The 13,679-nt window shown below is 42.9% G+C and overlaps 1 protein-coding gene across 1 annotated transcript; it reads left to right on the forward strand.

Annotated features, from left to right (window-relative positions):
• Window positions 1-901: 901 nt before the first annotated feature.
• Window positions 902-12,596, forward strand: LOC135891873 (keratin, type II cuticular Hb5-like). Its single transcript, XM_065419552.1, has 8 exons — window positions 902-1,137; window positions 1,174-1,363; window positions 2,194-2,402; window positions 4,275-4,335; window positions 5,892-5,987; window positions 9,037-9,201; window positions 10,392-10,517; window positions 12,372-12,596. The coding sequence occupies exons 1-8, from the start codon at window positions 902-904 to the stop codon at window positions 12,594-12,596; spliced, it is 1,308 nt and encodes a 435-aa protein (XP_065275624.1).
• The last annotated feature ends 1,083 nt before the right edge of the window (window positions 12,597-13,679 follow it).

A 13,679-nucleotide genomic window follows, 5' to 3' on the forward strand; every position in this document is an offset into this window, starting at 1 on the left:
CTGCTGATAATCCGGCCCAGTCAATACTGAAACAAAGACCCAACATAAAAAGATTTGTCCGTTTTACCTGTGAAGACTTGACCAAACTTTCTTGTTCCCTCACGCTCTTAAATTCAGATCCCAGTGCAGACAAGCCATCCCAAGCACAAGGATGATTCAAACATTAATTTTACAAAGGTTTGTTTAAAGAAATCCACGAGAAAGCAAATTATGGACCCAATTCTCCCCTCACTCAGCCCAGCTTTACCCTGATGTACTCCCTATGGGCCTGAATTTGCTCTCTTATACTCATGTCAACGGTGAGCAGCTCCACAGATTCCAAGGGAATTACAGGTGTATAAAACCATTGCAAAGGAGAGGACAATGGGGCCTAGTGGTGGAGTTACATCAGATTTACTCTGGTCTAATTGAGATCAGAATCGGACCCATATGATCAAATCACCAGAGTGTTCCCAGGCCTGTGCGGGCAACTTAATAAACAAGTTGCATTTTTTCCCACAAGACAATTACTCCTTTCCTAATTCGCGGTATGCTAAGCCCATCAAAAGCTGGTTTCTGCTTCTCTTTAATCCCTACTATAAAAAAAGGGAGTTTTGCAAGCACACTTTTTATAGAGCTGGGATTCCCTGCAATGAAACTAGACCATCTCCTATAACGTATGATAGGTGTGTTTAAGTATAGTTCAAGTGGTTGCTCAGCAAAATGTGCGGTGGGGCTAACACCCCAAGCTCATAAACCTCATCATTATCCAGCCAAGGCCCGTTCGCCTAACAGATAAAAAGGTGAAAGCATCAGTTCTGATTTCAGAGGGAGCCACACTTGGCTGCTTTTCACTCTGCTGCCCTGCTCAAGCTTTTCTTAACTTCACCATCTGCCTTTATTCCTCCTCTAATCAGCCACAATGTCTTGCCGATCCTATCGCGTTAGCTCTGGAGGTGGTGGTGTCCGGAGTTTCAGTTCTTGCTCAACTGTCATACCAAGAAGCATAAGGCAATACAGCTTCAGCACTGTCTCATCTCGGGGAGGTGGTGGCGTGGGCTATAGAGGACTAGGATACTTTGGCAGCAGAAGTCTCAGTGGCGTAGCCTCCGGCAAACCCAGAATGGCTGTTGGTAGCTGTCGTTCTGCAAGATATGGGTATGGGAATGCTGGTCTTGCATATGGCTATGGCAGTGCTGGCTTTGGCTACAGAGTGGGTGGGATCTGTGGGCCTTGTCCACCCACTATCACACCCGTCCAAGTCAACCCGCTCCTGCTCCAACCTCTCAACCTGGAGATCGACCCCAATGTTCAGTCGGTGAAATATCAGGAGAAGGAGCAGATCAAGTGCCTCAACAACAAATTCGCTTCTTTCATTGACAAGGTGAGATGGGAGATCACACTCTTCACTGGTGGTTCGCCATAGGAATGTCAGACACAACTCGCGCTGACATTTCGGAGATGAAGCCCGAGATTTTCTACAGTTTTTAGCTGTCCAAAATGTCTAAGGGATTTAGAGTTCCCAAATCTCAGCCTAAAATTACAGTGAGGGTCTGATTCTCATTCACACTAAGGCCACTTTATGTCACTCCAGCAGTGCAAAAGGGCCTTCATGGGGGATATAAATACACTATCAGGGTGGGATAAAGTGGTTTTAATGTAAATAAGAATCAGGCTCCAAGTTTCTAATGTTATATTCAGAGAGCCCCTTATTTTTCTCCCACACCAGCCTAAGTGTTGATTTCAGTGGAGTTACTTCTGATTTACACTGGTGTGGGAGACAGTAGGATCTGCACTGTTTCAACCATAAATAGAATAAATCAGAGGTACGCGTCGCTTTCTCTGTAACTGCTCGATCCATTTCTCATGTTTAACAGTATGTTTCTGAATAACCTCATTATGAAGAGATGAACGCCAAATTTTACATTTCTGTTATCTCCATTCTTCTGAAAACACGTACATGACTCATGTCTTTTGTTTCACATTTTGCTGATTCTGGGGAATCCATTCTGGCAGTAATATGAGAGATTTCATAGATTATAAAGCCAGAAGGGATCACTGTGATCATCTAGCCTGACCTCTGTACAATCCAAGCCATAGGACTTCCCTGAATTAATTCCTTGTTTGAACTATTGGCGCCTATTTGTTACCTGTCTAACACATTGATATGTTTTGAAAGCTTCAAAAGTGAACTTTCTTCCTCTTGGGATTCAGGTCCGATTCCTGGAGCAGCAGAACAAGGTGCTGGAGACCAAATGGAGCTTTTTGCGGGAGCAAAAACACTACCAGAATAACATGGAGCCCATGTTTGAAGCTTATATCAGTAACTTGAAGAGGCAGCTGGAGAACCTGGGATGTGACCGAGCTAAGCTGGAGACAGAACTGCACAACATGCAGGACATCTTGGAGGATTACAAGAGAAAGTAAGCGTGAAAAGATGCAGTTTAATAATAGGTTGTTAAACTAAATGTCTCCAAACATGTACATAGCTGCATGCATTGTTGACTCACCACTATTCAAGAGGGTGGAGAAGCTTCTGACTATAGGTAGGCAGTTTCAGATATATCTTGACTAACTAAATAACTGCCCGGCTTTTCAAAGATGCTGAGTGCTCAAAAATCATAAGAACATAAGAACGGCCATACTGGGTCAGACCAATGGTCCATCTAGCCCAGTATCCTGTCTTCCAACAGTGGCTGGTACCAGATGCTTCAGAGGGAAAGAACAGACCAGGGTAATTATTGAGTGATCCATTCCCTGTCATCCAGTCCCAGCTTCTGGCAGTCAGAGGTTTAGGGACACTCAGAGCATGGCGTTGTGTCCCTGAGCATCTTGGTTAATAGCTGTTGATGGACCTTTCCTCCGTCAACTTAGCTAATTCTTTTTTGAACTCTGTTATGCTTTTGGCCTTCACAGCATCCCCTGGCAATGAGTTCCACAGGTTGACTGTGTGAGGAAGTACTTCCTTTAGTTTGTTTTTGTTTGCCTATTAAATTCACTTTCTCCACACCATTCATGATTTTATACACCTCTATCATATCCCCACTTAGTAAGCTGAAAAGTCCTAGTCCGTTTAGTCCCTCCTCATATGGAAGCTGTTCCATACCCCGAATCATTTTTGTTGCCCTTCTCCATACTTTTTCCAATTTTAATATATCTTTTTTGAGGCGAGATGACCAGAACCGCACACAATATTCAAGGTGTGGGAATACCATGGATTTATATAGTGGCATTCTGATATTCTCTGTTTTATTATCTATCCCTCGTCACTACTGAAAATCTTGGCCTTCGGTGCTACCTCTAGGCACCCAAGTTTGTAAATGTGTTATTTATTCAACAAGTATATTATAGCTACAGTATAGAGTTGCCAATTTTGGTTGGACGTATTCCTGGAGGTTTCATCACATGACATAATCTTTAATTAAAGATTAATCTTCGATTCATGGAGACTCCAGGACAATCCTGGAGGGCTGGAAACCCTACTACAGCACCTGCACAATGTAATCTTTTTCCATGGGTCTCCTAGGTGCTACTGGGATACAAGTAACAAATAATAATATACTAGGACATTATCACTTAGGGAGAGCTACACATTACACCAATTATGGGTTTACACTCTTCGTTAAACAGTCTGCTTGAAGAGAACTTTACAACATTTTAGTTAAGTAGCGACCTTGGCAGATACTTTAAATGTGAATATGTACAACTAGGCTTGGAAGGATTAGATTTTTGTCAGTAAACAGTAAACGTCAATTTCACCATACACACACAAACAGATGAAAAAATATTCCCATGTCAGCAAAGTAAGAGAAATGCTGCTTGAGACCTCATTAGAGGTTGATTTAATGATATTTACTTTGTACATTTTGACATGCGATGGTGACAATTTGTTTTTAGTGATTATAAATCTTTACGGTTTTTGACCCTCAACAGCTACTGTCCTTAAATAATTTCTGTCTGACCCTCCCCATTCTCTGAGCCCCCTATAATTTCCTGCAACTGTGAAAATTTAAATAGAGAACAATAAAAAAATGCTTAAAACCTATAATTTTGCACAATTATGAATATTTAAATCAATATAAATTTCAAAATATCTTAAAATAAATATCAACATTATCTATTGAAATGACAAAAAAAAATCGAATTCTGCAAACATACACCATAAGGCACGTACAACATATGGTACATCAACTGACTGAGTGCACAGAGTCACCTGCAGTTGTTCTGGAATTCCAAAATGCACCAAGGTATTTTTTTTTCTTAACTAAACAAAAAATAATCTTCTTCCCCCTCAGGTATGAAGAGGAATGCAATCGTCGAACCTGTGCTGAGAACGAGTTTGTAGTACTTAAGAAGGTGAGCAATGCACAGATAGGCTACAACCTTATCAAACACCTGCTGCCCAGATTTTAATAGAACACTGATGGCATATCGTGATTTTTATCTCATCTGAAGGAAAAACAATGCAAAGTTCATACTTACAAAAAATAGAGCAGGTTGAAATTTTTTGAAATTCCAACCATTTTTTCCTGAAAAAAAAAAAAAATCACTTTATTTTGCCATTTTTAACCCCCTGAAATAATAATTCATGAAATGATGGTTAGAGGTGAAAAAATTCAAAAATGCATATGTGATATTGGAGACTAATATTTTTAAAGATATTTAGGCACTTAACTCCCATGGGTGTTGCTCCCATCAAACTCACTTAGATGCTTTTGAAAATCCCACTAGGCATCTATCTCTATCTCCAGGTATCTAAATACATTTGTAAATCTAGCCCTTAGTCTCACTGAAAGTCAGTAGGATTTAGATTCCTAAGTGCCTGAGTTACTTTTGAAAATGAAGCATGTGCTTCTAAATCACTCAGATGTTTTGAAAATATTATCCTATGGTCTTTGTCCATTAGAGCTTTTGAGGATACATGTTTTCAGGAAACTCAAATTCCTCTTTTCAGAGATATTTAGGGCCAGATTTTCAAAAGTGCTCAGCCGTATAAATAACGGAATTGTTGATTCATTGGCAATTCTGAAAAATCTGGAAAAAAAATTGTTTCAGGTTAAAAAATGTGTTTCGTGCCAAATGAAACATTTCATTTTGATTTTGAGCATTTGAAAATGGTTTTGATGCTTTTCAAATAAAATTAAAGGACGTTTTAAAACAAAAGGGCATTTTGAAGCAAAAAATGAAAACCTTTCCGTTTGAAAATGTCAAAACAAAATATTTTGATTTCACTGGCATTTTTGTTTACCAAAACCATTTGGTGAAACCAGCATGAAGCCATGAAACATTTCGGTGTCACCAAATCTGCTTTTTTCACCCCCCAAAAGTCTCATACAGCAAATTTCATCCATCTCTACACAACATCCAGAAGCTTCTATTGAGCACATTGGAAAATCTGGGCACCTCATTTAGTTGTTAAACAGGAGCTGATCAGGTCACTTTTGAAAATCACTAAAACCCTCTAACGTCCTTGGGAGCTCCGGGTGTTCACCAACCTTTGCAAATTAAGCCACTTATTTAGGAGCCCAAAATGTGGATTTAGGAGGAGATTTTCAAAGATGTTAGACTCCCACACCCATTGACTTCCAATGGGAGTTAGATGCCCTTTGAGTCTTTTAAAATCTCCCATTAGCTGCCTAGGCTTACCCTGGTTTGGTCCTTCTGGCTGTCGATACAACAGACCATTAGGCTGGTCTATGGAGGTGACCTATTTATCTTCCTTTCTCCTATATATTGATGATTTTGCATGTAAGAATATAAAGATGGAACGAATGAAATAATATGGAAAAATTAAACTGCTTAGAAATGACAATCCAGGTGATGGCGTTATTAACCCGATTTTGTTCTAGCATTAACAGAAATGTCTTATAATCAATTAGAAGTTCTCTCACTGTATTTTCGATTCTCTGCAGGATGTGGACTGTGCTTACATGAACAAGGCAGAACTAGAAGTCAAAGTGGAATCCCTCATAGACGAGATCACCTTCCTGAGACGCATATATGAAGAGGTAACGACATTTCCTACTCCAGTCAGGCTTTTATGAGGAGAAGAAAACAATGAATGCTGGTATTTTCCAAAGGGCTTTATGGGAGTTAACCCCCGCTGGCGAAATTCATGGGGAGTTTGGTGCCAGACTCCCTTAGTCTAAGAATCAGAGAGTTTACAGCCAGAAGGGACCACCAGGTCATCTAGTCGGACCTCCTGTGTAGTACAGGCCACTAAACTCTACCCAGCTTCCCCTGTATTGAGCCCAATATCCTGGATATGGCTAAAGTATTATAGCCCTGAGGAGACTAAACTACTGTGTGCCACAAGCAGGGGACAGGAGGGACCAAGATGCACCAGTGCCTGAGACCCCTGCAATGGCAGGGAATTGAAATTTAGAAATCCCTTTGAAAACCCCACCTGAAGGGAATAATAACGCCTGGTGGCAGGTGATCTGTTAGCGGAAGGAAAGGGTCGAAGGCCCGGTTAGTGGATCTGGCCCTGTTAGTCAGCTGAATCTATATTGAGCCTAAGGGACCGGTTCCATGACGCTATCCTTGGTAAGACCCACAGGCCCAGATCCTCAAAGGTATTTCGGTGCCTAACTCTCATTGAAATCAGTGGGAATTAGGTGCCTAGCTACCTTTGAAGGTCAGGGCCTTAGGGCCTGATTTTAATTTACACTCTGGGCTTTCTTATGCCTTTCTTACACTGCTCTGGCAGTGTAAAGGGGCCTGACAGTGGGGCATCATTTGCACTCGGTTTAAGGCCTCCTTCCACTGCTGATCCCTTAGGGCCAGTTTCTTCTTTGACTTGCTCTACGCTGACACCAGCTTAGCTCCGCTGATTTCAGAGGAGTCCTTCCTTGTTTACGCAAGTGAAAGAAGAAGGCGTCTACCTCAGGCCTGGGCTACGCTTAAAATTTTGGTGGACATAGCTACAGCATTCAGGGATGTGAAAATCCACACCCCTGCGACCACAGCCTGGGGTAGACGCACAGGTCGATGGAAGAAAACTTCCACCAACCTAGCTCCCATTGCACCAGGCAGAGGAGTTCTTACAGTGACAGACAGACACCTTCTGTTGGGCTTACATTATGGGCTTACAGGGACATAGCTTCAGTGCTGTAGCACCCACAGTGTAGACATGGCCTCAACCAGCCTTGCTGGAAAAAGAGATTAATGGACACATTTCACTGAAAACCAGGTGCATTCAAATCAAAAAATCCCTCTCCTCTATTTTGGATTAAACCTGAAACTGCAAAATATGTAGGAAGTATCTTGTTATCTGTGAACAGAGGAACAAAGCCAGGAAAGCACCCGATAGTCGAAAGAGAGCCTAAGATATAAGCCCTTGTATCAGAGGTCTGGTACGAGGCCTGAGCTGAAGCAATGGGCAAGCTTTGCGGATATAAAGCAAAGTTAGCAAACGTCAGGCTGTGAGCAAATGTCGGGCTCTGCCTGCGTGCAACTGCACAGAATCTGGCAAGAACAGGGCTGATATTGCAGAAATACACATTCCTAAGAAGTGCTAATCACCGAGCACTCACATCCCGATATCAAGTGGTACCAGACCATCCCAATATCAAGGATGGTACAAAAACATTCCCCAAGGATAACAGGAACACGCTGACCCCTCCCAAAAGATAAGGTCAGGATGACAGTACGTAATAGAGATGTTTTGATCGAACCAACATGTACAAAGAGATGGGTGATAACTAGCCACCTCAGGGGGCAGTAACTAATTATGTCAGAGGGGCAATACGTAACTTGTTTGTATCGGGGTATAAAGATGTATCTCAGAGGGAGTATCTTTGTCTGGCCCAGGGAGGAACAGAAAATCCTGCCGTTCACTGAGCTGGTCCATTGTTGTGGGCATACATGTATTAGTGGTCTGGTAGAGTCTGCGGGATACTAGTACCATGCTTCGTCAACAATAGACCTGGCTGGGTGCCTTCGTCCCTTAACGGATCTTGTTGTCATTGTGTGGTTCGCTCGAGGTCTGCCAGCTGTCTGCGCAGGGCTGGGGTGGCACAGAGAGGGAACACACACATGCAGCCAAACATCTATCCACAGGGGTCTGTTTTGGGACCGGCTCTGTTCAATATCTTCATCAACGACTTAGATATTGGCATAGAAAGTACGCTTATTAAGTTTGCAGATGATACCAAACTGGGAGGGATTGCAACTGCTTTGGAGGATAGGGTTAAAATTCAAAATGATCTGGACAAATTGGAGAAATGGTCTGAGGTAAACAGGATGAAGTTTAATAAAGACAAATGCAAAGTACTTCATGTAGGAAGGAACAATCAGTTTCATACATACAGAATGGGAAGAGACTGTCTAGGAAGGAGTATGGCAGAAAGGGATCTAGGGGTTATAGTGGACCACAAGCTAAATATGAGTCAACAGTGTGACGCTGTTGCAAAAAAAGCAAACATGATTCTGGGGTGCATTAACAGGTGTGTTGTGAGCAAGACACAAGAAGTCATTCTTCTGCTCTACTCTGCGCTGGTTAGGCCTCAACTGGAGTATTGTGTCCAGTTCTGGGCACTGCATTTCAAGAAGATGTGGAGAAATTGGAGAGGGTCCAGAGAAGAGCAACAAGAATTATTAAAGGTCTTGAGAACATGACCTATGAAGGAAGGCTGAAAGAATTGGGTTTGTTTAGTTTGGAAGAGAAGACTGAGAGGGGACATGATAGCAGTTTTCAGGTATCTAAAAGGGTGTCATAAGGAGGTGGGAGAAAACTTGTTCATCTTAGCCTCTAAGGATAGAACAAGAAGCAATGGGCTTAAACTGCAGCAAGGGAGGTTTAGGTTGGACATTAGGAAAAAGTTCCTAACTGTCAGGGTGGTTAAACACTGGAATAAATTGCCTAGGGAGGTTGTGGAATCTCCATCTCTGGAGATATTTAAGAGTAGGTTAGATAAATGTCTATCAGGGATGGTCCAGTCCCATGAGGGCAGGGGACTGGACTCGATGACCTCTCGAGGTCCTTTCCAGTCCTAGAGTCTATGAATCTATGAATCTTACCACACAAACAATTGATGAATTTAATGTCTCCTGCAGGAAATTGCTTGCCTCCAAGCATCCATTTTGGACACCTCTGTTATTGTGCAAATGGACAACAGCCGAGGCCTGAACATGGATGACATCATCGCTGATGTCAAAGCTCAGTATGAGGACATCGCCAACAGAAGCCGAGCTGAGGCAGAGTCCTGGTACCAGTGCAAGGTGAGTCACCACAGAGAGAAAGGGATTATGGATGACTCTGACACTGATCTCATCATAGAAATAGTTCAATTCACATGAATGAGAGCGCATACAGACAGGAAACTGGCTTTCCATAATTCAAGAGATGCATGAAATGACAGACAGGCTATGTCTACACTACCGCGGTAAGTCGACCTATGCTACACAACTCCAGCTATGTGAATAACATAGCTGGAGTCGACGTACCTTAAGCCGAGTTACTGCGGGGTCTACACCGCAGGAGTTTCTCCCGTCAACTTACCTTACCCTTCTCGTCAGGGGTAGAGTACAGGGGTCGACTGGAGAGCGATCTGCAGTCAATTTGACAGGTCTTCACTAGACCTGCTAAATTGACCGCCGGTGGATCGATCTCAAAGCATCGATCCCGGCTGTAGTGTAAACCTGCCCACAGTGTATGAAATGTATACTATTATCTCCCAAAACTGTGTTAGGATTTAGTCTCAGTGAAAAATGATCAAGATATAGGCTATATCCTCAGCTGTGCACACTTAACTTCACTGGAGTTACACCCGTTTATATCTGCAGAGGATCTGCTTTTATGGAAATATTATAACTTCCCATTCACATTTAAGGCACTTTTTAAAACTCGGGTTCCTTCTCTTAATTATAAAATAACAATAACTTAATTAATTAATTAGTAATAAATAACAATAATCATAATTAATAATACCAATTTCTTCTAATGCATATCATTTTCTTTGATATATCTCAAAGTGTTTTACAAAGGGGGTCAGTAGCATTACCCCATTTGACAGATGGGAAAATAAAGGCACACAGAAGGAAGGGACTTGCCCGAGGTCACCCAGGAAAGCAGTGGCAGAGCCAAAAATTGAAGCCTGTTTTCCTGAGGCCCAGCCCAGTGCCTGCTCCATAGGCCAGTCTTGGCCAGACAAGAATGCTACGAAACATGTTTTCACAATCTGTGTTGCACCTTCAGCCATTACCCACATAGAGGACAATAGTCTACTACAGCTGACCTCTAAAGGAGCTCCTCTTTCAGCTCAAGTAGTAGAGGTCTGTGCTTTAGTGCTCAAGATATAGCATTCAAACCCTGCCAGAGACCCATGAGTAGCTCATCATAGTTACACTGCAGCTTTTGGTGCTTTGTAACTGGTCTGTTTATTATAATTGCATCTTCTCTCTCACCTAAGTATGAGGAGCTGAAGGTAACCGCTAGCAAACACTGCGACAACCTGCACAGCACAAGGAATGAGATTACGGAGCTGAACCGGGTGATTCAGAGACTGCACGGAGAACTTGAAAATGTTAAAGCCCAGGTGAGTGTGACACACTGGCAAAGTGTGTATAATGCATCAATAACGACACACAAATGCTATGTAAAGGATCCAGTGCTACATGATAACCAAAAACTGCCCCATTATAACAGCTCATCAACAGCTGAAGAAACTGCTGGTGCCTAGACTAGTGACCAAGCCCTGAAAGGATAATAGTTTACTACTGCTGCCAGCTGACAGAGTTACTCCCTAACTCAAGTTAAGGAGAGGGTCCAGAGAAGAGCAACAAGAATGATTAAAGGTCTTGAGAACATGACCTATGAAGGAAGGCTGAAAGAATTGGGTTTGTTTAGTTTGGAAAAGAGAAGGCTGAGAGGGGACATGATAGCAGTTTTCAGGTATCTAAAAGGCTGTCATAAGGAGGAGGGAGAAAACTTGTTCACCTTAGCCTCTGAGGATAGGACAAGAAGCAATGGGCTTAAACTGCAGCAAGGGAGGTTTAGGTTGGACATTAGGAAAAAGTTCCTAACTGTCAGGGTGGTTAAGCACTGGAACAAATTGCCTAGGGAGGTTGTGGAATCTCCATCTCTGGAGATATTTAAGAGTAGGTTAGATAATTGTCTATCCGGGATGGTCTAGACAGTATTTGGTCCGCCAGGAGGGCAGGGGACTGGACTTGATGACTTCTCGAGGTCCCTTCCAGTCCTAGAATCTATGAATCTATAAGTGGTAGAGGCCTGTATTGTGAAGCTGACACAGAAGTCTAAAGTTAAGCAAAAAGAGGCCACCTCCAGTTAACAGTTTTGGATGTACAACCAACTTTAAATGACTGAACGAATAAATAAATAAATGACACTAGCAGAATCAATGGTTGGGTTTTTCAAAGCCCATTCAAATTAATGGAAGTTGTGTGCCTAAATCTTCTAGTCAGCTTTGAAACTCTCAGTCAATGGCCCTATCTCTGGTAAGCCGTTTATAAAGCAAAACAATATAACTAGAATAGCCGGTCTGTCACCAGAGGCCCATGTAGCCTGTAAGATCTAAATCTAGGGACTTAGTGCCCCAGGCTGTGTGCTAGTACCTCTATGGGAAGGCTGATGAGAGAGAAATCCTCCATCCCTCAGCTGGCAAAGTGGTTGTGAATTTACTCCAAGGAGCAGTTTTACTCCAGTTTTTATGATACCTTACAAGGCACTGTTGAGCTAAATATTCTGACACCAGTGTGTTGAGTGTGTCAGGCCTGATGAGAGTTACAGTATAGTGGGCCCTCTGCCACTTGGCGTTGAGGGGCTCCTAGGGTCACATGGCGAGGAGGACAGTGTAAAATCCTGTCTAGAACAGGACCTCTTTCCCTGTGGGCATAGTTTCTGAGAGAGTAGAAGTCAAGAGGCATGGTGTTTCCTCTGCCATAGTGCCTACCAGTCTTGCTTGTCAAGCATTGCTAGGCCAGCCATGGGCCAAGCCTTCCACTTCTCTGCTAAACTCGTTTCATCCTCTGCTGCCTTTGTCTGTTTTGTCCACTTGAGGCATCCCTGTCTGACACCTGGATAGTGAGCTCTCTGGGGCCCGGGCTGTCTTCTTTGTGATGTGTCTGTCCAGTGCTTAGGCTGTACTGTAACAACAGTGAATGCTATTAAGAGGAAGTCAGAAGACATTTCTGAGAAGGTGTCTCAGCTCCTCATAGTCTACCAGAAGGGCAGACAAATTCATGCACTCTTGGCCGGAAGAAGTTCACAGTCTAGTTCAAAAGAATAGACATGGATGTTGCTTTATTAAAGCATCCCTCAGCCTGATCAGTTTTTCAGCCCGAATCCAAAATTTGAGCCTTCAATTTGTAACAAAAGAGAGTCTCTTCAAATGAGTCACATGGAATGCATTTATCTCCCGCCTCTGCAGCGATGCAAACTGGAAGGAGCCATAGCAGAAGCCGAGGAACGGGGAGAGATGGCTCTCAAAGACGCCAAGTGTAAACTGGCCGACCTGGAGGCTGCGCTGACGAAAGCCAAGCAGGACCTGGCTTGCCAACTGCGGGAGTACCAAGAGCTGATGAACGTCAAGCTGGCCCTGGATATCGAGATCGCCACCTACAGGAAGCTGCTGGAAGGAGAAGAGAGCAGGTGAGTTCATAGCACAATCCTACAAATCACTGATCAGGGAAGAATAACAATTAATTTAAAACGCCTGTCAAAATAAAGGGTCCAATCCTGCAACCCTTCCTTCAAGTTATAGTCCATGTACTTGCAAGTTATCTCATTGCAAACTGTGGGGGAAATTATCAGAAGCACATAACTGATGTAGAAGTAGAGCTGAGTGAAATTCAGCTAAAACTTTTTTCCAATGAAAAAACACAGCTTCCGGTCCATTGAAGCATTTTATGAATTCCTGCTGAATTCACCGAATTATTACACTTAAAAAACCCCAAGAGACCAAAAGTAAAAACTTTCATTTTGACACCTTTTAAACGAAATGGTTTGATTTTTTTCCCATCTGAAATGACTTTTCACTTCAAAATTTAGTTCAGTCTCATTAAAACAAACAAAAAAAATTAAAAGAAAACAAAACAAATGAAACTAAACATTTCATTTCAAGATGGATGAGACACTGTTCTCAGTGGTGGCAGATGACAAAACAAGGAGCAATGGTCAAGTTGCAGTGGGGGAGGTTTAGGTTGGATATTAGGAAACACTATTTCACTAGGAGGGTGGTGAAGCACTGGAATGCTTTACCTAGGGAGGTGGTGGAATCTCCTTCCTTGGAGGTTTTTAAGGCCCGGCTTGACAAAGCCCTGGCTGGGATGATTTAGTTGGGAATTGGTCCTGCTTTTAGCAGTGGGTTGGACTAGATCACCTCCTGAGGTCCCTTCCAACCCTGATATTCTATGATTCTATGATTCTATGATTTTGTCAGGAGCGCCGCCAGCTTTTTAGCCGCCCTAGGGGGTGGAAGGTCCCGCCCCCGAAATGCCGCCCCCGACAGAGGCGGCGGAAGGTCCTGCCCCCGAAATACCGCCACAGCGGTCGCCGCCCCCCAAATGTTAGTGCTCTAGGCGACCGCCTAGGTCACCTAATGGGTTGCACCGGCCCTGCATTTTGTTCCACCTAAAAGGATTTTTCCCCGTGTTTTTTGTTTTTTTGTTTTGTTCTCTGAAAATTTTTGTTTCAGGTAGACCCCAAATATTTTTGTTTCTTCAGTTCGGTCATTGAC

Source organism: Emys orbicularis, chromosome 19 (assembly GCF_028017835.1).
Source record: "Emys orbicularis isolate rEmyOrb1 chromosome 19, rEmyOrb1.hap1, whole genome shotgun sequence".
Taxonomy (NCBI): domain Eukaryota; kingdom Metazoa; phylum Chordata; order Testudines; family Emydidae; genus Emys; species Emys orbicularis.

Coding starts and splice junctions, on each gene's coding strand:
- LOC135891873 (XM_065419552.1), top strand. CDS start 902: ATGTCTTGCCGATCCTATCGCGTTAGCTCTGGAGGTGGTGGTGTCCGG. Junction 1,138..1,173: donor TGTCGTTCTGCAAGATATGG/GTATGGGAATGC, acceptor TGGCTATGGCAG/TGCTGGCTTTGGCTACAGAG. Junction 4,336..5,891: donor AGTTTGTAGTACTTAAGAAG/GTGAGCAATGCA, acceptor GATTCTCTGCAG/GATGTGGACTGTGCTTACAT.